The 24,679-nt window shown below is 40.2% G+C and overlaps 1 protein-coding gene and 1 long non-coding RNA gene across 9 annotated transcripts in view; one reads left to right on the plus strand and one right to left on the minus strand.

Annotated features, from left to right (window-relative positions):
* The window catches only part of LOC107033077 (uncharacterized), a 36,756-nt gene extending 30,205 nt beyond the window's left edge, over positions 1–6,551 (minus strand). For all 3 annotated transcript variants that reach the window (XR_012063100.1, XR_001458481.3, XR_012063099.1), the window contains exons 1-2: positions 6,110–6,551; positions 2,455–2,589 (exon numbers count right to left, since the gene is read on the minus strand). This is a non-coding gene — a long non-coding RNA (uncharacterized lncRNA). The remainder of the gene's footprint in view (positions 1–2,454; positions 2,590–6,109) is intronic.
* A 16-nt stretch (positions 6,552–6,567) lies between these two features.
* The window catches only part of FBXW11 (F-box and WD repeat domain containing 11), a 113,368-nt gene continuing 95,256 nt past the window's right edge, over positions 6,568–24,679 (plus strand). For 3 of the 6 annotated variants that reach the window (XM_072947239.1, XM_072947240.1, XM_072947243.1), the window contains exon 1: positions 6,570–6,764. In XM_072947239.1, coding sequence (XP_072803340.1) covers positions 6,720–6,764 — 45 coding nt within the window. In that variant the 5' untranslated portion in view covers positions 6,570–6,719. Of the gene's footprint in view, positions 6,765–15,254; positions 15,417–24,679 lie in introns of all 6 variants that reach the window. The other 3 variants (XM_072947242.1, XM_072947241.1, XM_072947238.1) reach the window with 3 other exon arrangements.

Here is a 24,679-nt window from a genome sequence, read left to right on the forward strand (position 1 = left end):
AACTGGTTTTTTGACAACCTTCTTCACAGGCCTTCCAAACTTCATTTAGGACTGTGCATGAAAATGGCACCTATTGTACCTTTGAGGCCACTGCTGAAACTCCAGACTGAAAGGTCCCACTTTGACATCCTGTTACCTACATCAGGCTCCTTGAGCATACCGTTTGCTCCCAGTTTAATAATTCTGAGCCCCAGCTAGTAATAAGGCTCCTCTAGCAGAGAGAAAAGAGGCGGAAGGCAGGCATACAACACTCCCATTCAGGTGGGAGGGAACAGAATAAGGTCACCAACAACGGACCCTACTTGAATACACAAGCAAAACTCCTTGGGATTCATGACTGAAACTTAGGTCATGAAAACTCTCTGTTCTTCCACAGAACAGGGGGATAAAGAGTTCATCAGGAAATCCCTATATAACTTCATCCTTCTTTACCTGTTCTCTGCTGGTCTGCTTCCTCAGAACTTAGGATATTCCTTCGGATAAACTTCTTAATATTTTGTACCCTCAAAGCTGCTTAGAGCCTGCAGAAGAAGCTGGGGCAGGCTCTGGCACAAAAGTTCATATCAAAGTTGCAGAATTCTGCACCGCCTGCACTCTGGCTGGCTCTCATCTTTGTACCTCATTTGCAGGTACCCACCCCCTCCTCCCCAGCCTGGGAGAAGAAATGCAGGAGAGACCAATGGGCAAGCACAGAACTATGAGGGACCACAGTCTGCTCAGGGGAATGTGAGGAGCCGGACCACAAAGTCTGGGAAAGCAGTGAGAAATGAGGTTGGAAAGGTGTCCTGGAGTTAGACTGCTAACCGCCTTCAGTGCCAGGGTGGGTAGCCCACCATGCAGCTCATCAGAGAGTTGGAAGCGGGGCAAATAGAGGGGTTATCTGAGGGTCATTTCAACTGGTATGTCTTCGGTTATTACTGAGGAACGATATTATTTCCAATTCTTTCACATCTAGGCCAAGGACTTCTTGGCAGACGTCCGGTCTTGCTAGCCTTGTTCAAGATCACAGACTTTAGACTCTGGTACCTGGGGTACCAGGGCCCTTTCTGCAGTCACCACAGTGATCTAGAGTAGTCATCTTTAACCCTTTTTGCTTGTGTAACCCCAAAAGAATTTTAAAACATTATGTAATTACTCATTTCTTAAACTGATATTTAAAATTTTCAGCAAAAATTTAAATAGTTGAAAAGAATATAATTTTCAGGGTACTGACATTTAAAAATTGTACCATTTCTCTTCTCAATGAAATTTAAATAACAATTTTATATCATCATCCTTTAAAAATATACATGAATAAGCTCTTCTAATAGGAGGAAATTTTATATCACTTTTTTCCTCCCTGAACTCGTATTTCCATTCCATTTTCCCCAGAGATTTTTATCCTATTTTTATGCTTGAAAGTGTTTTATTGATCACCTTGTCATACTTCTTTTCTGCATGCTGTGTTATAATTTGTACTTTCTGCTATCATAGGCTTGAAATATTAGCAAAAAGATCTTTCTGGATTAAATTATCATATTAATTATCATTAAATGCAATTGGTCAAATAGTAAGTACGTTAACATGTTGATAAATAATGATTAAACATAAACAGAATTTTATTAGAACGTCTTTTAAATCAACAATTAAAAAAATAAGTTTGCATATCCACACATGAATATTATCTGTTCCTAGAATGAGACAGGGTTCAGCATCAAATTTATTTTTAGGTCTTATTTTTATAGATGTTAGTACTAAGACGACTTATTAATACGAGAATGAACATTGTCTCAGCAATGTTACACAACTTTTTCGATTCTTTCCAAGTTATTATGTCAAATATTACACAGTGATCTGTCAGCAAAGTTATTTTAAATTATCATTAAAACTCCATTGAGTTCTCCTTCAGTTTTTTGAGAGCGAAGTATTAGAAACCACCTGACTAGTAAAATAATTTTTTTGTATAATCACTGGAGAAATTCACTTTCTTAATATCTGGGAAGCATAACAAAAAGTCTCTACCAAGATATACTAGATGAATATGAATTGCACCTGAGTAGCACAGCTCATCTACCAAAATTTCTTTGTGTTCCCCAAACTCAGTCTCCCTTGCGGCTTCTTGGGGCCATGAGATTAGGCACTGACCAATGACAAGGGAGCAGTTAACAGCTGGTAAGCTTCCCCTCTGCCCTAGCAATACAGGAGACCATGAATTCCAGATGGTGTAACTGTAAGACGGAGGACTAGCTGACTCCATTAGACCTTGCATGAACAAGATATGTATATAAAGCCACTAAGTTTCCAGGGTGTGGAAATTTAGTAATGCGTCAGCTTGACTCAGCTGAACTGCATTTCCCTGAATCCTGTTCCTCTACGTTTCTGATCAGGGTGAGCCACAAGACAGATGTGTGCGGGACTCTGGAGGGTAGACGTGAAACCGTAGTCATTCTGTAGCCTGTACACACGCCCACTGACCTGTCTGCTCACTTGCCTCTTTGGTGTGAAGAATGGCTGGATCTGCACTCAAGTTCCCATGTTCTCCTAGAGCCTCCTTCGGCTTCTCTAGTTCCTGGGCAGGTGTGTGCCTCCTCTGGGACCAAGGGCTCCAGCCTGTGGGACATCCATACCACCAAGGTCAGGGGCAATCAGAATGGACACAGGGTTCGTCTGTCCTCATGGACTGCAGTTTGGCTAATGGTTGCTCTTCCCCACCTTACATCCGTCTTTCCCTCCTGACTGTCTGCCCTGCAGATGTGAAGATCTAGCATCAACTACAAAGAGAATCACCTTACACAGATTACTTTACTAGATTTGACAATTACATGAGGTCAACTCCTTGTTAAAAAAAATTAATAATAATTTTGGTTGTGCTTCTCTGACTGACACACAGGGTTAATGTGCTATGGTGGCACAGTGTGTTCTACTCTAATATAACCTTTACTCTTTCACTTGGAGATATCTCATGTAACCTGGTAAGTCAAAAAAAAAAAAAGGGGGGAGGGTTGCAAAGATACAAATATTAATTTCAATACATGCTTGCCAATACATTAATTGATGAAATGTTCATCCTTATGTGCTTTAAGTGCTTTTCCCTAAAAATGAAAGAACTAAAGATGTAACTTGTCTAACATCCATTATTGGCACTATAAACCAGTCAGCCAAGTTAGACTCTCAGGAAAAGTCTGGCTTTGTTTTTCAGTTCAAATAAATGTGCTCATATGTATTTCACGATAACCATTTTTTTTTTCTGGATTCTATAGATGGATACGGCATGCAGCCTTGTCACGAGGATAAAGCACAGAGCTACTACCTTTCATACTTCTTAGCAACACTCTCTCTCCTTTGGTTTCACAAGATTCTCTCTCAAGAGAATTTCCTTCTTTGATGCTAGCTGGGAATGAGTAAATAGTCAAAATTTTACTATACTATACTTCTCTACAATGTACCTGAATTCAGACAAATCATCACAGGCCAAAATATACCATTTTAAAATGTCCCCCTTTACCTTCAAAAGTACTCATGAAAAAGGGCATATTGCCTTTGTACGATCTGAACAATTCTGAATTTTGAAGTGTATCTGGACCTCAGGGCTTTGGTGAAGGAATTGTGGACCTGTGGCATTTTGCTGTTAGGACTTCTTGTAAACCTCAGTGCAGAAGTATCAGAAAAACTAGGGGAAACTATGTCTCAGGGGCCTCTGCCGTTATCTATGACCAAATCTAATCACGAGCCAGCATCAAACCTGAAGCAATAAAAATTGCTGAGCACCTGAGTTCTTATTTGAGAAGAGGAGACAACAAAGTGATGAGCCTTGGTTCAACTAGCCTCTTACACAGCTTGGGAAAGACTTGTGTCATATACATAACTTTTTAATCTCACGAGCTCCTGGAATTTGACGCAATAATATTAGCATTTTTTCCTGTAAGGTGGGATACGGTTTTAATAAAGGGATAGAAATCTTGAGTAATTTCCATTGCAGCTTCAAAGCCAAGGGCTGCAAGCTCAAATATCTACGTGGGTTAGGCATACAGCTTAAATGAGTAAAGCACGCAGATAAAAGGCAGCAGGGAGCAGTGGTAACAGTGGCAATCTATAGAGTACATGCTTCACATAAAGAAGGTAACTGCTACTTAACCCTTGCATTTTGCTGCCATGCAGATCCAATACAGTCAGATAGTATAACTTTTCAAGATAAGTTAAAAATTCAGATTTTAAAATGTCAAACTGTCAAATTTGAAACAATAAAAAAGACAGTACAAGATAAACAATACATATTGGGGGTTCATATTCAGCTTATGACCCCTACCCTAACCCTATGTGCTAGGTTCTGTGGCAGGCAAGACTTTAGAGGTCTTGACTGGCTGTTACATTGGTGGCCCCCAATGAACCATGACTCTGTACTCACACCCTCGCGTAGTCCCTTCCCACACTGACTCTGCGCTTGGCCATATGACTTGTTTTGGACTAACGGGACATTAACAAGTGTGTTACAACGAAAGCCTTGATAAAGCATTTATTTGCTCACTGGGGCCTGTCCTCTAGGAAGCTATCACTAAGCAGAAGCTTGAATGGTAAGAAGCCAGGTAAAGAGAGAGGCCCTAGAGGATGAGAAGCCATTTTGACGAGCTCCAGCTGACTGTAGTCCCATGCGTAACCTCTGAGTATACTATGTGGGCCCAGCTGAGTCCAGTTAAATCACACAATTGTAAAGACTAATAAACCACTACTATTTTAAGCTAGTAAGTCTTGGAGCTGGTTTACTATGATGCAATAGGTAACTGAAACAGAGGTCATTTATTCCAACCCCTTTATTTTACTAACGAATGTCTCAAGGCCCAGATAGGCAAAGGAGTCTGGTGAAATTCAGACAGCAAGTTAGTGGCCATAACTTGCCAATTCTGTGCTCTTTCTTCCTGTTGCTTTTGTTTCAATTCCCTTGGTGGAAAGCATCACATAAGGACAATGAAACTTGAAATTCTACCTGCACAGAACTTACACCGTGTCCTGCATGCATATACATTACTGTAAGAAGTTGGCCCTTGGAAATGGAAAGATTTCTAGATCGTCTAGTCCCTTCACTTTACAGGTGCAGAGAATGCAAAACACCTGAGAAAGAGAAAAAGCAGCCTCTGACATTTGGAAGCTGGCCTGATACAATCAGGCAGGCAGTAATGTTACTAGATGATTGCCTGGCCGTCTTAGCTAGGCCTCACGTTCTCCTGTGGAACATAATTTCACAGAACATAAACATTAGGCATTGCCATTCTGGGACCATGACACATCAATACAAAAGCGAGACCACTGAATGCAGATAAAACACGTACACTGTCCAAACCATAAAAAATGACCAAATATCCCCCATCCTGGTTAATGAGAGACTCCTGTTTCTCTACCAATTAGAACTTTAGCCTCAGTGTAGTATTCCTTCTAGGTAAGATTTATTGAGATGCCCAATCACAGAATTACCCCCACTTCCTGACAGCACTTTACCCAGAGTACAGCCCCTCTTCCTTAAACCTTCTGTCTAATCACCTGACAACGCCTACTGAGATGCCCCACGGCTCTTCATGGTGTGTGTTCTCCCTCCCTGCAACCAGGAATAAATCTCGCTTGCTCAGCTATCTGTATGCTCATGGTCGTCTTTGGTTAGAGGGTACTGACGGACCTGAAGAAGTTCACACAGAGCAGGAGGCAGAACTCACTAGAAGGAGTCTCCAGGTCTCCAGCTGTGTTCTGTCTTAGAAACTATCACTCTGGTGGTTAATGTCTGTACGCCCCCCCCCCCCCCGAATTAAGCTCCTTGAGAAGAGAAGCCTTGTCTGTAAAGTTCGGAGCTGATTCCCAGTGCCTAGGCTGGTACTCGGCAGAGGCTGGCAGTTTAAAAAATATTTTCCGAACGAATGAATGAGTAAAAGGGACTCAATATATACAGGTTCCCTTTCACCTCCCAGTATGTGGTGCGTACAGACAGCACCACAGCTCATCTAGCCCACCTAAATTTTCAAACCCCTCACTCCTGGGACGCCCATTCTCTCCAAGCCTCCTACTTTGCTCGAGCTTCTCTCGCTCGCTGGCCCCTTCCCACACCCGAGTCCAAAGACCATCCCCTTGTAACGCACCTAGAACTCACCTGTCGCCAACATCACTCCACCGCAGACTCCAGTGGACCAGCCGCACCGCTACCTTGGCGTCGAGTGGGCGGTGCGGACACCGACCGCGCATGTGCGGAAATCTGTCTCACGCAGGAGCTCTGACAAGCGAAGAGTTGCCTCTGAGTTTCCGTCCCGGTCTGGGTAGTCTTGGGCTGCCAGGAAATCAGGAGAAACTAGCCGGAAGGAGAACCAGCGCGCAGGGATTTCTGGGATATGTAGTCGTAGCTATCCCGAGACCCCACCTTGAGGGAGGCCTTAATTCTTCAGGACTGCAAGTTTCGCACTCACAGTCCGGTGCTACTTTCGGCTGAGAATTCAGCTTCCGGCTTCTAGGAGAGATTGGCCTGGTGTCGGCTTCTCGTTCCCACAAAGCTCTGCGGTGCCCGCGGCGCCTGCTGGGAGCTGTAGTCCTCACTCTGCGTACTGCGTTCGCCGAGGGGGAGGGCGGAGCTGCCGGCGGCCCGGGCGGGCTGGCAGCTAGAGTGGGTGCGAAAGCCGCCTCCGCCTCTGCCGCCTCCGCCGTCGCCTCCTCCGCCCGGGCCGTTCGCTGCTGCGCGGGGAGAGCGAGGCGGGGCCGCCGGGGCCGCCATGGAGCCCGACTCGGTGATTGAGGACAAGACCATCGAGCTCATGGTGAGTGCGGCCCGCTGGACCGTCCGTTCTTCCGTCCGTCCGGCCCCGGGCGGGCCTGCCCACCTCAACGTCCGGCGCGAGGCCGGCCCTGGCCCTTCCCCGCTGCCTCGGCCCGGACCTGGTCCCCCCGCCTTCCCTGGCCTCCGGCCCGGCGCGGTTCCTCTGGATCCCTGGAGCTCTCAGGCCGGACCTGGCCCGGCCCCCTCCATGCCCCTCGGTTTTCCTCCCTCCCTCCCTCCCTCCTGTCTTCGGGCCCATCTCTCGAACGACCCTCGCTCGCTTATGCTATGGCCTTGGCTCACATTCACTCCAGCATCTCATTTCCCCATTAGTAGGGAATCCCCCCCCCCATTTCTCCAGCCCAGGCCTGCATCGCTCTTGCAAGTCCCACTCAAACGGAGTGAGATGGTGATGGGAGGAGGTACAGAGAATATCGATCAGGGAGGGCCTCGGCTTCCGCGTCCTAGAAGGGGTCTCAGCACCCTCTCCTCAACCGAGGGCCGTATGGATGCCGGCATAGGCCCCACAGGGGTGGAGGTGGGGAGCTCTCGGATTTGAGACTGTGACCGATAAGGGGCCTCTTTCCTGGGCCCCTGTGGTGTCCGGCTTCTCGGACAAAGGGTTTCCTACTCGGCCAAGAGGGATGTTTGCATAAGCAAGGCCCCAGGTACTCTGGATTCCATCTCCCAGGAACGAGAAACTGTAACTTCACGTTTTCCAGAGCTGCTTTGGGAAACTGGGGAGGAGGGGGAGGGGTTGTCCTCATCACTGCCGCCAATTCTTTCTTCTTAAAAAAAAAAAAAAAAAGAAAGAAAAAAAAGGGGGGGGGGTGGATCCTGGGCCCCTGGGGAAGCGATCACTTTTCTGTTAGAAACCATTGGTAGCCAGGCCAGACTCCCTGGCCTCACGAACACCCCAACCCCCTTCCGCTTTAGGACTTGGAGCCAGAATGGTTTTTAGAAACAGGACCACAAGAAAGTGGCTACTAGAAACGAAGAATTTGCTACTTGGTGGATGATCTGGTGGAAGAAATAAAATATGGCAGCTGGTACCTGCCAATTTGAACATTAGGGAAATCAAACTGGGCTCTGTAGAGTTGGGAGGGGGAAGTCTGCCTCAGCAAATGGACATGCCCAGGTTTTCTTCCTGTGGAAACCTTGACAGTTTCTTTGTATCTCTCCTAACACGGTAACAGTTTCTACCCCAAGGTTGAGAGGAAAGGTGAAAGAATCTACTTAACACAGCAAAATGTTTTCCTAGCCAGATTTTCTCCAGTGTGAAAATGTTTATTGAGTCAGTGGTTCCACTGGGTAGGGTCGGTGACATCAGAGCCACTTCCCCCATTTAATGCTATAAATAATAAATGGTGACACTGAAAGTCTGTTGGATAGCTGCATGGTTTCTGTGGATGATGGTATCTGGGGAGTTAAGATGTATGTTTTAAAAATGGAAGTACAGTAGCATAAATACAGAGGCAGCTTAATATTTGCTGTCCTTTGCATAATTCACTAGATTTCTTCAGCAGTCTTGAAAACTAGAGGGGAAAAAACGCTCTGGTAGTTTCTGATTTGTGTGTGCGTGCGTGCGTGCGTGCGTGTGCGCGTTCACATGTGTGGTTGCTTTCTAAGGGACACTGTCACCTGTGGGTTTTTATTTGATTTTCATTTATTAAAATTTTTTCCTTTTCAGTATAACTTATCAAACATTTGTAGTCAAGCCTTTGATATTCGGCAAATTTTGTAGGGGGTTATTTTGGTAAAATATTGTAATTGGAATTACATGTATAGCACATGTTCTTACGAGTACAACAGAAGGAATACTTCATATCGAAAAGTTATAACTTAATACTTTGAAATTGATTGTTCAGTGTTCCTTTCATTTTCATTCACTTAAAAATAACTAAAATGTCTTAATTTTCAAAAGAATTAGAATAAATACAGTGTACTCCATTTAGTATCTTTGAATGGTTGTAAAAAAATGTCTGGCCTAAATATATTGGCTTCCTCTGCTCATAAATTTAAAAAGTTTTGATTTTACATGATTGTATTTATCTATGACCTGAAAAGATATTTCAGCCTTTTCAAGGACATTATAAACTGGCATCCTTAGAAAATTTAACAAAGAAAATTTAACGAAGTAGTTATCTAGATCAGTTTTAAAAGGGCTTTTCAATATGTGGATTTTAATATTCCCTCAAAGGGCTACCAACTGACTCTTAGGCAACCCTTTTCATGAATATATATGTATTTATTTTAGTGTAGTAGATAGCAGAGGTACTTAACAACTGATTTGCTAAATCCAGGATCAGATGTAGGAATGATAATGCCTTAAAGTCTAATAGCATGTGGCTTTCTGTATTCATTGCATTTTAATTACAGTTTCCAGAACTAGGTTAAAAATATTTTTTACATTGGTTTTAATGTAACATGATTAAAAGAGTGGAAGGAGTTAAACTGATGGTATTTTTGAAAGCCTAAAGCATGAAATATTTTTAGATTTTTTTATGAGTCAGCTTCGCTACTCAAATATTTGTGATTGTTCTGCCTGTACCAGTTTGGTACTTAATGGTTAACAGGATAACTTTCATCTGATATTCCAGAGTATGCTGTATCAAAGAAAGGAAACAGATTTCTTGGGTATCACCAATTTCTTAATCTTCATCCCTCTACTTCCTTTGATTCTGATTCCTTCTCCTTTTTTCCTTGCACTTTTTTAGTTTACTAAGAAATAAAACTAGTCATAGGAGAATAATTAAATCTTCAAAATGTAACCCCTGTTGTGGCTCCTATCTCTGCCTTAGGCCAGGTCCACAAAGAGTGCTTCTCCAGCTAAACTACCTCATAGGATTCAGTCTTTAATATAGACTATAAACTCTTGATTGAGACAACTGAATTTACGATGGCTGATGGTGAATAATTTAACCATCAAATGACTTTCATGGCCTTAGATTGGCCCAGTACTGTACCTCGTTTGTGGGACTGTTTTTCAAACTGCTGACTTTGGTAAAATTAGCTTTATTATCAATGAGGTAGAAAAGTAGTAATCCATTTGGAAATGCGCAAAAGTTCACCAGGCTATGTCTAGTGCGGTGGACTTCACTGGAAAGAATGGACAGAAGACTGTGCCATTATATGTCATGTATCTATATATGATGTTTAACTCTTGAGTTAGGAATGTGAATTAATGTTCAGACACTTATTACAAAAAGCACTCACAGAGCTGCTACCTGGAAGGGAAAGATGGTTAGTCCTGCCTGTTAGAAGCTAGCAGAAGTTGATGTTAAAAGTTTAGGAAAGGTGATCCTGCTTCCTCTATGGATGTGAGCACCCCCGCTCCCCCCAGTAGTGGGCAATTTGTGCTCTATTGTTGGCCACTGAATGGTTCCCCTCTTTGCTAAGTGACCTTAAGTGAGTCATTTCCCTTCTGTATTATCTCTAAGTGGCTATATTACTTGTTGAATGTAGTAATATAGGTACAGTGCATTGGACCTATTCAGAATTTGTAACATCAATTCTATTTGTACAGCTTTTGAAGTACAGACAGGCCATAAGGCCAAGGAGATGCAAGAGACTGAGTTAGGTGATTGGAACTATCTATGTTTATCTCTGTGGATTCCACCCCCCCTTGTCATTGGATTTGTAGGTGGAGTAAGTGGGATTGTTTAGTGACTCCTTTAAGAAATTGGGTCTTACTTTGTCATCATCACTTATCCTTATCTACCTCTAGCCATATGCTGATTTACCAAATGCAGATTAAGTAGACAAAGATTTAAGGATGATTCAAGTGAAATAAGGCTGTGACTCAAATATTATCAATTTTTATCCCTAATTTTGGAGTAGATTAGATGTCCTTTTGGATTTGACAAGGATGAACATGATCCTGCACACAAGTCTTGGCACTCTTGGCCCTGACTGTTGTACCCTGAAAAGTGACAGCACTGTAGAGCACAGGTGGGTAGAGCACTGTAGAGCACAGGTGGGTTGCTAGCCTGTTACACAGATTTACAGAACAGCACATGTATCCCTCTGAGTAGTCTTGTTTGATCCTATGAATTCTGGAAACAAACTTTTCTGTGCTGTGAGGTACCTGGGATCCTGGGTTCCACCTGATGATATTTATACTTTAAGGGAAAGAAAACATTTCAAGTTCTAGTAATTCCAATTCCAGCCTCCTGTACAGCTTTTTCTTCCTCACTTACTCTATATTCCAGCCAAAGCGTGCAAGACCATGGTTCCTCAGATTCTGCTCACACTGTTTCCTTTGTCAGGATGAATGTGAACTGACCTAACCCAGATAGTGAAGGCTGCTGATGTTTATGGGAAGGACCTAAGAGTTGGCTTTCTGGCCAGATTGGTTTAGGTCGGATCTCAGCAAGCTTCTCTTCCATTTATGCCAATAAAGTCCTATCCCCTCTCCTCTTTTTGATGTCAGTTTATGTTAAGGAGGCAGTTACCATTTTGTTTTTATATCTCTTGCACTGCCTGCGTGATAATCATCGTTAACTGAAATGAATGAGTTCTGGCACTTTGTATTTATCTTGAGGCCCTTCTGGGCTTGTGTTAGAGTTTCCTGTTTGTGTCCCCTATTAAAAGATGAGCTTCTCCCAGTGCCTTCTTGTAGTAGGTGTTCAGTCATGTTGAGTTGAATTTTCCTGTTGATTGTTTACATGTATTGTCGCTGTCTGCCTGTGTCTTAGCCATCCTCTTTTCTGGAATATTTCACGAATTCTCATCATAACCTGTTCCTAACTCTTACGGGACTTATCCTTCCTGTGTATCATAAAAGTTTGTGATTTTATCCAAGTTTCCCTATCAGGGGCCATATCTGACTGTCCTTTGAATCCTTTGCTATGCTTAGCGCTTGACTATGCAATAGATATTTATTGATTTAAGTTAATGTTTGGTTGGGTTTTTTTTTTTCATGCTATGAAACCTTTTTAAGATTTCCTTTTGATAATTTTAAGATAGAGGTGGAGCTAAATAGAGAAGGACTGCTAAGGGGAAGAGGAGGGTGTTAAGTGGTGCACAGACGTCCACAGACATTCTAAGCATGATTTACAGACTTTTATAACTGTACAGATAGATTTATATACATTGCAGAGAGTGGTTGGCAGCAAAGTGTTTAGGAAACCAAAGTCCTTTTATCTGTTGATATGAACTTGCCAAACAGTCCATAAGTTCTAAGGATCCTGTGACCTTAGAGAAGCATGATTTAGCATAAAGGGCATGGGCTCTAGAGTGAAACACCTAAATTTGTATCCTAGCTGTGACTTGCTGGCTGTGTGACCTTAAGAAAGTTAACCTTTCTCTGGTATGATTTCATTATGTGTAAAAATAAGAAAATGTAGGTATTGCTCCCAGTGTTGTGAGAATTATGAGAGGTGTATGTGAAAGGACCTTGCAAAGTTTTGTGTCTCAGCAACTGCCTGCCATGCTGACTCTTCCCACAGGTACAGGGACCATATTTTGTAAAGCACAATCAAGACAGTTGGTGTGAAAAAGGCTTTGATTTTCTCCCATGATTTGTGCATGTATTTATTTGTGAAACTTTACAGAGGCCTAAAATTCAGTCGCTTTTAGCCATACACTTAATAACGCATCTTTGGGGGAAATGATGAAATCATGCAGAATCAGTACTATCTTGGAAATCTGGGAAGTACTGTTACAATTACTAAAAAATACTAATTTGACGTAATTAGACCTGTAGCCTAACTATGGCAGGAACCAACTTAACCTTGTATTAGGTATCCTGGTAGAAGGAGGCTGGTGACTGTTCATATTACCATTGAGCATCGTGATTTATGTTTTAGACAGGGACATTAGGATTTTCAAAGTCTTTCTTGTTTTAGCGAAGCTGGCGATTTTGACCTTTAACAGAATAAGCGGTGACTGTCATAAAAGATTTCCTCCTGTGTTGTATTGTTCTTCTTTGAATTAGTTGACAAAGGGGGAAAACCTGTTGGTCAAGAATGTGCTCCTTACCCTCAGTTAAGTTTCTGCTGATTGCAATTGCCTAACAGGAAGCTTGTCTCTGTAGGCAAATGAGAGACAAACCAGGAAGACCTGACAGGCCAGTAAGGTGTCTCTAACCTGGATCTTATTATTGTTTTAACAAAATTCAAAGATTGCAGAGTTTGGTGATGTCAGCAGGAAGCATTTTTATGAAATTCTTTCTCAGGGTTAGTCAACAATGAAGACCTTCACAGACTGAAAGCTGTGAAGTAGACACAGTGGGATATTAACATGTAAATTAAAAAAAAAAAGTCTGTGAGTAGAGAGATGTGCAAATATAAGTACAATGAATATAGGGAAACCATTCTCTAACAGCAAACCACAGAAGAAAAAGAAAAATTAAGTGAGAACTGTGCTATTGAGAAAAAGGAACCTGAGAAATGTATTTTTATTTTCTTTAAGAGTTGAATTGAGAACACGTAACCAGTTTTGGGAACTAATAATAAAATACATTTTGATTCTGTGAAATGATCTCTCTGGAGACTCAAAGAGAAAGGGGCAGATGACTGGAAGGACTCAGTCCTTCTACTCCTGCTCTGTGTCTTTGTGCCTCTAGCATAAGGCCTGCCACCAATTAGGCATTCAGTAAATGTTTATTTGAAGGAAAAGAGGGGAAAATTAGCTCACTAATACAAGAGAAAGGCCTGACAGTGCAAGAGGCTCGGAAATGAGTCCATTAGTCAAATTGTCATGGTTGTGTTTTGCTGTAATTGTTCAGCATTTTGGTCATGGCAGTGAGGTATACTTTGAAAAGTGGAGTGTATCACTTGAGCAGTTAACTGACTGCGAGTCGTAGCCCACTAGCTGCTTTGATCAGAATTGGATTTCCAGTTTATTCTTAGGCTCTCAAGTAACGGAAGAAACTTGAGCACTTAATCTTTGCTTGAGATTTGACTTATGTAATGCCTTTAAGTTGAAAGTATAGGCTGTTTCCACCGGACTATTATGGAGAGGTTAATCATTGACTGGTGGGTCTTTCAGTCAGTCATTTCAGTTTGCCTATAACATGAAAAATCAGAACATCTTTAGTTTTTACCTGTGGACTATTTATTGACCAATTTTGGAGTTTTCAAATTCCTCGGTTTCAACTGGATTTGGGATTCTTTGTCCTAGACACATCTTCGCCACTAAACACAAAGTCTACTTGGGCAACATTATAATGTGTTTTGTTATAACATTAATATTGTGGGCCTTAGAATTGCATGGTTTTTGTTAAAGAAATGCTTTTTTAAGTGACAACATCCAGAGAGTTGGCCCTTTCAGATTGGCTCAACAAGTTCAGTTGTATTTTAGTTTAGCTAGGCTGAAGTACTTACTCTTCCGTATTTTTGTGGTTCTCCATTCTGATGTCAGTTAACGTAGGACTTTTGAAAGGGCAGCTAGGTTTCTTCTGCCCCAAGAATCAAGGCATTTTTGATCCTTGGACTTGGGAAGCCACAGTGCTCTGTGAAAAAGGCATGGGCTCTACCGCCTAGTAGATGTGGGACTTTGGGCAAGTTATTTCTTTTTATCTTTTTTGAGAATTAAATATGAGTCATGAATGTAAACTGCCTGGCCCATTAGTATCCCTTAAATCAAGGTAGGTATTATAATTACTATCAGAACATTTTGGCAGTAGTCTGGCAGTTGAGGAAGTAGCAAATTTATATGTAAGCAGCTTCACAGTCTTTGGAATTTTCAGTTTTTATCTTTGTCATCCTGTTGAATGCTTTTTTTCTCTCGCTTATAGTGTATTTAGAATTAACAGTTTAGTGGAAGAGTTGGTGTGGTAATAAAAGAATGTTGATATAATGTGGACTGGGCTTATGTATTTAAAGGTGTCATCTAATAAATTGTTTATTATTCTTTATTATTTTCTCTAGTTTACCCAGTGATTGGCCATTGTGGGGATTGGCTTTTATTGAGTCAGAAGTTCACTCTTAAAATTATGCCATGTGTTTTAAAATGTCCTGTTGTTCAACCGAGGGTTGAAGGTTTGGGTGATATGTAGATTGATGTCTTATATGTAGAAACTAAAAAATTTCTTGTTAGGTGCTTAAATACATATCTTTAATTGGGAGATATTTGAGCCCTCCCATGTTAGTTTTGGTTGACAGACTTTCTGTGATAGTAGAGGAGCTGTCTTAGAAAATGGGTAATGAAGTTCACTGTAGCTGAATGGTCTGGGACAATTTCTGTGGATAATAGAGTAAGTTTTTAGCTGCTCTCATTTGGAGATTGCTTGATATTTATCATGAATAAATATTAATGTTAGGGGTGTTTCCTTCTTTGCTATGTAGAATTTCTTATCCTTCTCTGAACACAGAGGTGAGCAGTGCAGCTGCAGACCTTTTATACCAAAGAGCTCACTCAGGGGTTGTAACTTTTTTTCTGTGCCTCAGATCCACCACTCCGTTGACCCTTCCTTCCATTTCTTGGTGGCTGTCCTTTGCCGCTGGTGCCATGGTGGGTGTATGGATTGCTTTCTGTCTTTCAACAGTTACCGAAGTGCATGTTTGGGATTTTGTTGAAGAAAGCTGGATACAGTAAACGGAAAGAATCTTGGAAGCTGCTTGACTGCTGTCTTTTCTCAGACTAGTCTGAAAGGGAATACCCCCATTCATTCTGGATTGGTGGATCTGAAGTACAAAATATTTTCCAGGTAAGCAATGACCCTGTATTGTTTTGTTATGTGGAACTCAACTCTCTGAGAGAAATATAAAGTTTCTTTACTTTTTTTTCCATTAATAGAGAAAGGAAGAAATATTAGATATTGTGCTTAGGGTTCATGTTTGGGTGTGGATTAGTGAAGGTATATGCTGGTAAAAACTTTGTTTCAGTGTAAGAAGTGCACTTATTTTTGTTAAATAGGCCTAAATGGTTTGTAGTCACAGTCTGATAGGGAATACAATATAGTGAACAAGGGAATTTTGTTTGAGGAATAGCTTGTAAAATATAAAAACAATGATAATTTTGAGGCATTATCTTGTGATTTATAGTTAATACCTGGTCAAAATAATTCTTGTAGCTACCGTGTAGGGTAGTGGTCTTTTATTCTTAGGACTCTCAGAGGGTCTTCTCAGGGAAATTGACCAGCCGTAGCTACTACAGTTACCTATTGAGCACCTTCTAAGTGCCAGGAGCTTTTGTAGGCTCTTTACGCATATTTCTCATTCAGTTGGCACGTGCTTTACCGTAGTTTACAGTTAGTAAAATGAAGCTCATGATAATTAAATACGTACAAATTGCTTGGGATGATTGTATGGTTAGTAAATGGCAGAGCCAAGTTTTAAGCTTAGGTCTGTGTGTCTCCATCTGCTCTGGGTCTTTCCGTATGACTACATTTCCTGAGGTTTGTACTTCAACTTGGAGATTTTCATATTGTCTGTCTACTGTTAGAGCGAGGTATGGTTTTCTACAGCGGTTTCCACTTGGAGAACATGTGATAGAGCAGTATCGGGCATGGTATTTTAATTATATCTGGTGCTCTCCCTACTTAATGAAAAGATAGAAGATCTTCAGTCAGTTCATCAAGTGAACCTAAAGGTAATTTAGGGAGTGTAAGGGAGGCCGTACATGTAAATGTCAAAATGTGTTTATGCAGGAAAGTATTTGGTCTAGTGAACTCAAACCTGTATTTTCTCAGTTCCTCCTTAGTTTTTATTGGTTATTTAAATAGCTCAGTAGCTTATTATGTAGACTTCTTTTGATCTGTGGTTTGTTAGCCTTACAAGTGACACATTGTCAGGCAACTCATGACTTTTTCTGGTATTTCATCATTCCATGTTACCCATTTCCTTTACTCTTAAAAAAATTCTTTTTATCATAGACTGACACTTCAACTTGGTGCTTGTTGTTTTATTTTAATTCTTTGTATTTGTTAATATTTCTCCTAGGTGAGCATTTTTCACACTTGCGACGTGAAGAGCTGTCAGGGTGGTGGTGGTAGTAAAAAATAGTAGTAGTTAACGCTTACTGGGCACTTACTCCATATTGAGCACAATTCTGAACACTTCATATGTTTAAACTCATTTTATTTTCGTAGTAGGTACACTTATTTCCACTTATGAGGAAGCTGAAGGGTAGAGTAGTTAACATGTCGCACATCTAGTAAGAGACAAAGATAAGTTACAAGTCCCGGCAGTCTGGCTTCAGAGGATGTGCTTCTAATGGCCGTGCCTCAAGTTTAGAGTGTCATCCAGTGATAAAAAGAGAGGCAGAAGTCCTGAAAGCTAAAAGTGTGTATTCTGATTTCAAGAAATTATTGCAAAGGGAAAGGAAACAATTGTTGTTGAATATCTTATTTCTTACTTTCTGTAGCAGTCTGTGTTCGCTATCCAAGACTGCCTGCCCAGCTGTGTCTCAGGAGGACTTACAATAGGGTTAGTTTAAGGTTGTCTTCGAGAACAATGCTGTCCAATTAAAACTTTCTATAATAAAGGAAATGTTCAGTATCTGTGCTCTCCAATGTGGTAGCCACATGTGGATATTTTAAAATGTGGCTCTGAGGAACAGAATTTTTAATTTTAATTAATTTCAGTAGCCACACATACAGTTATAGAATTTACCTTATCCTATATTTGGTCCTGGATTTAACACTCTTAGAAATCTGATCAGCATACTGAAAGCAGCTCCTCATCCCAGAGTTGGACTTAAATTCGTTAACCAGCTGTGCAACAATGATGTGTAAAGCCAGAATTCCAGTTTATTAATTTACAATGATATGTGTGTGTTGGCATGATTATTATAAACTTTTCTGATATGTAGATTTTCTTACTAGGTCCTACTTAATATGCCACTCTTAGTTTTTCAAATAACAGTAGTTAGAGGGACCTGAAGACTCAAGTCAAATGACTGGAATATTCTCTTCCTGTAGGTCAACTTTACCTATCAGGTCAGATCATAGTCAGGTGGTTTAGTTAGCATGAACTTGACCTGGGAGGTGACTTTTTTTGTCGACCTTGGAGGGGCTAAGGAGCTGAGACAACCTCATTCAGTTTTCAGTTTAGGGGTGGATGGTTTTTCCCTCTTCCTTCAGCTTCTCCATTTGCTTTTACTTGCCAGATCCTTTTCTGATTACAGCATTCATTTCAAACATGTTAATACATTCAGCTTGAACTCACCCTTGTCTTATAGATCTGGGAAGCCCTTTGTTTTCCTTAAGGTTCCTTTATTACTGTTATGATCCGTTTTGTGTTCACTTTTGATTCTAAGAAGGCAGTTGAATTTGCTTTCCTGTGGCCTCTTTTTTACTGAAACACACTTACTGGTGTATTTAATTTAGTCATATAGTGTGGGGTAGACTAGGAACATATCATAAAAATATCTGGTGGTATACTCTTTTTGCATTATATCATGTTAAATGGCCTTGTTTTTAGCTTACTATAGCATTACTTTTGGATTTGGTCTTCATTCTTCTCTTCTTAAAGTACAAAGTAACGTAAGCAGACTTGGATTTTAAGAAGTTAACTTTTCAGTTGTGTGCAAGATCGTTTGAAGAGACTGAAGTCAGGAGGACCAGTTAGTTCAAGTGAGCAGTGATGAAGGGCAAAGCAAAGCATTGACAGTGGCCATGATGGGGGTGGCGTGTTGGGGGTTCGCTTTCTACAGAACTTGGGGATTGGTTATAAGAGTAAGAGATGGATAGAATATAGTATGAATTTTAGATTTTTGCCTTGGGCTTTAGAATGGATATTTGTTCTCTTTTCCATAATAGGGAACACTAAAAGAACAGATTAAGGGGGAGTAGGGGTGGGGAGGAGTGAGAGAATGAGTTCAGTTTATAATGAATTTGAGTTGCTTATGGGTGACTCCTCTAAAATAAGTTCTCTGGTAGGAATGTTGATCTGGAGCTCACCAGAGCAGGAATGGAAAGATTTGGGAGTTTTTATTTTAGCTTTAGTGGTAGCTGACTTTACTTAGTGGAGTTATAAGGTTGCTCACAGTGAAGATTGGGGAATCTCAACCTGTGTATGGAAATGCTAATGTAAAGGAATGGCTACAGCTAAGGTTATGGGGTCGTGTGTGATGTTGATCAAGAGGTATTACCACTCCTTTTCATCTTGATCTGGGAACTGTTACAAACCTATTCCCAGGCAGCAAATTAGCCCATTATGTTTGGGTTGTGATTTTTCCACTGTAATGGTTTGTTGAATTAATAGAGGTACAGTTTTTGAAATGTGTTTTTTAAAGCACCATGTTGTTACTACACATCTTATGTACGTTTATCAAATTCATTTCTTTGCATCTGGTGACAAACAAGGGAGAAGTAAGCTAAACAGTGAGCGTTCTGGATCAAGCGTGAAATGGGAAATGGAAATTTGCTCTTCTTTCAGCCTGTCTTAGTCTAGCTGTGATGAATGTGATTATGGTATTGTAAAGAAACGTTTTTTAACATTACAACATGAGGCCTGAGTACAAACCAGCTGTTTAATCCACTAGTCAGTTGAGGAGACACTGAACTGTTCAAGTGCTGGAGTGAAAATGAGCTGTGTAGGAATTATTGAGATGATGTTTTGGTCCAGTGTGGCTTATGTTTAAAATTTTTACTGTATACTGTTTTCACCTTATGTACTGACTTCAGACCCTAATTCCCAGGCGAGCTGTAACTACTATAATTAGGTTTTGGTAATGAAAGCATGGAGATGTGAAGACTTCATTACAGCTACAATCAATACTTCACAGAAAACTTTTTTGAATATATTATGTATGTCTATGATACAAAATTCATAAGGTGCAAAAAGGAGTACACAGTAAGGAAAAGCATTTCGCGTTCTTTTTAGCTCCAGCTACTCAACCACATTCTTGTGTAGTCTTCATATATATGTGTGGATGCTGTACACATTATTCTGCACCTTGATTTTTTTTTAATGTGAAATATGACATGGTCATCTTTAATATTAGTTCCCAAAGAGCTCTCATATTTTTTTGAAGAGCTAGCCTAAAAGATGCATGCTGATTTATTGTATGTGCTGTAATTTGTGATGTCAGTCTGGGCTGATACACATAGAGATTATTTGCATCCAGTCTTTTGCTGTTATACACAGTGCTGTAAAAAATAACCTGATGTGTATGTATGTAATTTCACATATGGAGGAGTGTATCTTCAGGACAGATTCCTGGGAGTAAATGTCATTGGATAGGCGCTTTAAAAGTCTGATAGACATTGCTGTGTTGTCCTCTGGTCACGTTGCAACAATTTATACTCTCAGAGGTTTTGCTTAAGAGTACTCTATTTCCTGACACTGATGGTGTTACTTGGATTTTTAAGCTGGTTGCTTTTTGAATTGCTCTTCTCTTTTTTACCCCTTAACTTTTTATTATGAAGAATTTCAGAGAGAGAGAGAGGAAAAAACAGTACAACAAACACCTGTACTCTCACCACCTAGACTCAGCAGTTGTTAACATTTTGTCATGTTTGTACGACTTCTCTCTTAGTTCCCTTGGTTCTCCCTTCCCTCCCCTCAAGCCTCCTCCTCCTCCTTCCTGGCCTTCTCTCTCCAAGTACATACCCTTTTTTGTTGTCAAACATTTTGAATGTTAGTTGCAAACATGATACTTTATCCTCTGAACATTTCAGTGTGTGTCTCCTAAGAATAAGAGTAGTCTCTCTCTAAAAGCACACACACACACACACACACACACACACACACATACACACCGTATATATAGTATGTATCTCCATGTATAACCAAATATATATAGTCATATATTTTATACATGTTTAAAACCACAATACTATTTTTACGTCTGAGAAACTGAAAGTAATTCCATAATACACTAACAAATATTTAGTTAAATTTTAAATTCCTCAATTGTCCCAGGAATGCCTTTTCTAGCACTTCTCTTTAAAAAACAAAAACAGGGTCCAAACAAAATACACCCTTTGAATTTGGTTGTGATGTCTCTTTTAATTTCTTTTCATTTTGAACAGTCCTGCCTTTTTCCCTCTTCTTCCAGAATTGATTTTTCTTTTTTAAGAGTCCAGGTCAGTTAGTTGTCCTGTAGGATGTGCAGCATTCTTTACTTGTTTAACTATTTCCTCATGGTGTTATTTAACTTGTTTCTCTAGCTCCTGTACTTCCTGTAAACTCGAAGTTATGTGAGAGGTTTGATTGCAGCCCGTTTAAACATTTTGACAAGAATGCTTCATCATAGGTGAAGTGTACTTTGCGTTGAGTCATGTCAGGAAGCACCTAATGACGGGTTACCCCATTAAGAGCTGTGCCAAATCTGACCCCTTGACTAAGGTGGCAACAGCTAGATCTCTCCATTATCAAGGTACGGTTTTATCCTGTTATTAGAATGGAATCTATGGGACAATATTTTGGTACCTTGTGAATATCCTGTTCCATTACAGCCTTTCACCCAGAGGTTTCAGCATCCTGATCCTGAAATCAGTTATTACAATATAAGTTACAAAATTGTGGTTTTCTGTCATTCCATTTACTAGTTAGCATTCACAGAGGCCATCCCTGTTTCTCCTCCTTCCTTTTGTGTATCACCATACTCTCTCTCATGGACTTTTATTTGTTCAGTGTGTTACTCACTGAACAATTACACTCAATTACACTCAATTACAATCTTACACTGATGCTCAGATTGTCCCAGATTTGGCTAATGAGAGCCCCTTCAAAAAGGAAGCAGGTGTGAACCCATCAGTTCTGGTTTGTTTCTTGGCTTTCTACTTGCCCTGCATATTGGGAATCCAACCATTTCTCTAAGAAGCTGTGGTTCCTTTTAGTGGAGAATGGTGCTTGGAAACCAAAAATCAACACTATTGGTTTGTCGTTGCTTCTAAACCCTTCCAGTGGACAGAACTAAGTATATTTTAAAAACAACCGTGAGTTCGTGTTAGTTCTGATTCAAACTTAATATTACAGGAATATTTTTCTAAACTTGTTAGACTTTGATTCTCAAAAGTCTGTGTAGTGGCCATCTAGTTGAGGTGCTCGTTGTTATGCAGATAAGCAGATAAATAACTTCATAATTGAGCATATATTTGAACAGGTACTGTTTGGTAACCTGTTTTACCTGTGGTAAATAAAAAGAACAGAATCAGATGTGTACCTTGCTTTCAGAATCTTGCAGTCTTTTACATAAAAAAGTGTAGTATAATGTGAAAACTGGTAAGGATCATAAGAGGTAGACATAAAGTGTGTGGGAGCTAGAAAAGGAAGGGAATTTCATAAAGGAAATTTTTATAAAGTTAACTCTTTGAGGTCTGAGCAAAAATTAGACATGAATGTGGATGTGTTGTGGCAGAGGGAGGAATTTCCTAGCAAAGGTAACTGAGAGAACGACAGCTGTCAGGCAGTGGTGTATATTGTCTGTCAGGAGGGACAAGTAAGTAGTTCTGTGGATTGTTGGAATGTAGTTTGCATGAAGGGATTGAGGTAGATAAATCTGCAAAGAGATTATGACCAGATCTTGGCCATATCCTATCCTTTTAGGTCATAAGTTACACATAAGTAGCCTATGGATAGATTGAGATGCACGGATGTTTTTTATTTGATCTGCATAGATTTAAAAAAAATTAAGACATTCAATGTCAAAACACTAATTTGGCCTTCCCTGAAAATTGGAGCTGAGTAGTGGCTGCCTTTTTGAGTCAAGGCTTGTACTTTTCCTGGTCACCAGGAAAGGCCTTCTTTACTTTTGAACTTGTCATCACTGCAGGAGAGGAAAGGTGAGGATGGTGGGTATGGTTTGAGAAGAGAGGTGACTTGAAAGTTTGAGCAAAATCTCTTTTTTTCAAAGAGATTTTGAAAGCTTTAGAAAGGTCATTCTGCCAGTCAGTTTGGAGGATACACTGGAGCAGGGAGACCAATTAATAGACTGTTGGAATGTTCCAGGGAAGAAATCACAAGATAGTAACAGATGGTGCGGAAGGGGAGGAAATGAGACATTTTAAATGTAGAATGGGTAGGTTGTATTGGTAGAGATGAGTATGTGTGTGTATGTATTAATGAGAATGTAAATCAGACTCTATTAAAACATGAAATCCTGTTTCTAAAATGCTTTGCATTTGTAAATCAGTTTCTGGAAGTTAGCTACCTGTTTTTATAATCTATTGGTTAATTTTGGAAGACAGTAGTAATAGTTTCATGCATTGTCACTGTGTTTAGTTTTGCAATATGCAAATAACATGCTTCAACAAAGTAACTCTGACACGGCTTTCTCTCTGAAAGTTGTATATATGAATAATGTGATTTTTAAAACCACTTTTTTTATAATTATGGAAGTAAGTTTTCAAGCAAAAATATTAGCAATACTAATACTTGTTTTCAGAGTGCTGGCTGCTTGTGTTTAATTTTCCCCACAGTCTGTGCAAGAATTTAATCACAAGGATAATGAATCAACAAGGGACTGTCCCATAGATTTAACATTATACCTTTATTAAAACCATCCATAGTGTTCTTAATAAGTATTTTGGAAATTCTCCCTGTCTGGTTGGGACATGACTTTATCCTGTCCCACTGCCAATGCCATTTACTGTAGATGTTTAGTAGCACTGCCAGCTCAGATGATCTGAGGGAGACGGACGTGAAGAAAATGTAAATGAATAGACTGGGAATGAAAGTGACTCACACTGGCAGGAGCCACACCTGGATACTGGACTGTGTAATAAAACTTCCAGCTTCAATGAATGGACAAAGATTGGCTTAAGGGCATTTGTATACCTTTTTCATTGTGTTTAACTTACATATAGTATAGGACACAAATCTTAAGTGTACAGCTCAATGAATTTTTACATGTGTGTACACAACACTGTGCAACCACTACCCAAATCAAGATACGGAACACTCTAGAGCCCCTTGGGGGCTTTCTCCTATCTGTGCCTCACCCAGTCAGAACCCTCCCATAGGTCTGTTCTGGCCTTTTTTAACTATAGGTTGGTTAGGGCTATTTTTAGATTTTGTATGAATGGAATTATACAGCATATAATCCTGTGTTTTTCACCCCCATTCATTATTATATCTGTGAAATTCATCCATTTTGTTGTGTGTAACTAATTTTTTCCCCCTGTGCAGTGGTTTATTTTACTGTTGATGAATTAGCTGGGTTGTTTCTAATTTTGGGCTATTATTATGAATAACATTTTTAAGGTGGATATAAACACTTGATTTTCTTGGTTATAAAAACCCCAGAGTGGAATTACGGGGTCAGTGGGTAGGCGTATGTTTAGTTTCTGTAGATTCTGCTAAACTGTTTTCCAAGCGCTGTGCCTGTTAACATGCCCACCTCATGTGGAGAGTTCCAGTTATCCCTTGGTTTTGCCAGTCCTTTCCGTTTTACCCAATCTGATAAGTGTGCACTGGTATCTGTATTGTAGTTTTGTTTGTTTTTTTATCGAATCAGCTTAATGATGTATGTTTACATGCAATAAAATATTCTCATTTCAAGTATACTGTTTGAGTTTTGAAAACTGTATACACTCATGTAACCTCTGCCACAATTGAGACGTAGAACATTTCTACCCCGACAAATTCCCTCATTCCCTTTTGCCATCCTCTCACCAGCATCCTTGGTCTTAGATGACTTGCTTTCCATAACTGTAGATGAGTTGTGCGCGGTCTAGAATTTCACGTAGATGGAGTGGTACAGCATGCATATTCCACACGCACTCTTACTGTGTTTTGCTTATTTTGCCCATCATGTTTTTGTGATTCATTCTTGTCGTATCAGTTGTTCTTTTCCTTTTCATTGTTTAGCATTACTACGTTATATGAGTATACAACAGTGTTGTTTATCCATTCTCCTGCTGATGAATATTTGGGTTGTTTTCAGTGTTTGTTATAAATAAAGCTTGATGAACATTTGTGTTCAGATTGTTGTTTGGACATTTCTCTTGAGTATACCTAGGAGTGGAAGTGCTGGGCTAAAGTGTATACGTATGTTTAGTTTTTCAGGCAACTGCCAGAT

This window comes from Vicugna pacos, chromosome 22, assembly GCF_048564905.1.
Source record: "Vicugna pacos chromosome 22, VicPac4, whole genome shotgun sequence".
NCBI lineage: Eukaryota > Metazoa > Chordata > Mammalia > Artiodactyla > Camelidae > Vicugna > Vicugna pacos.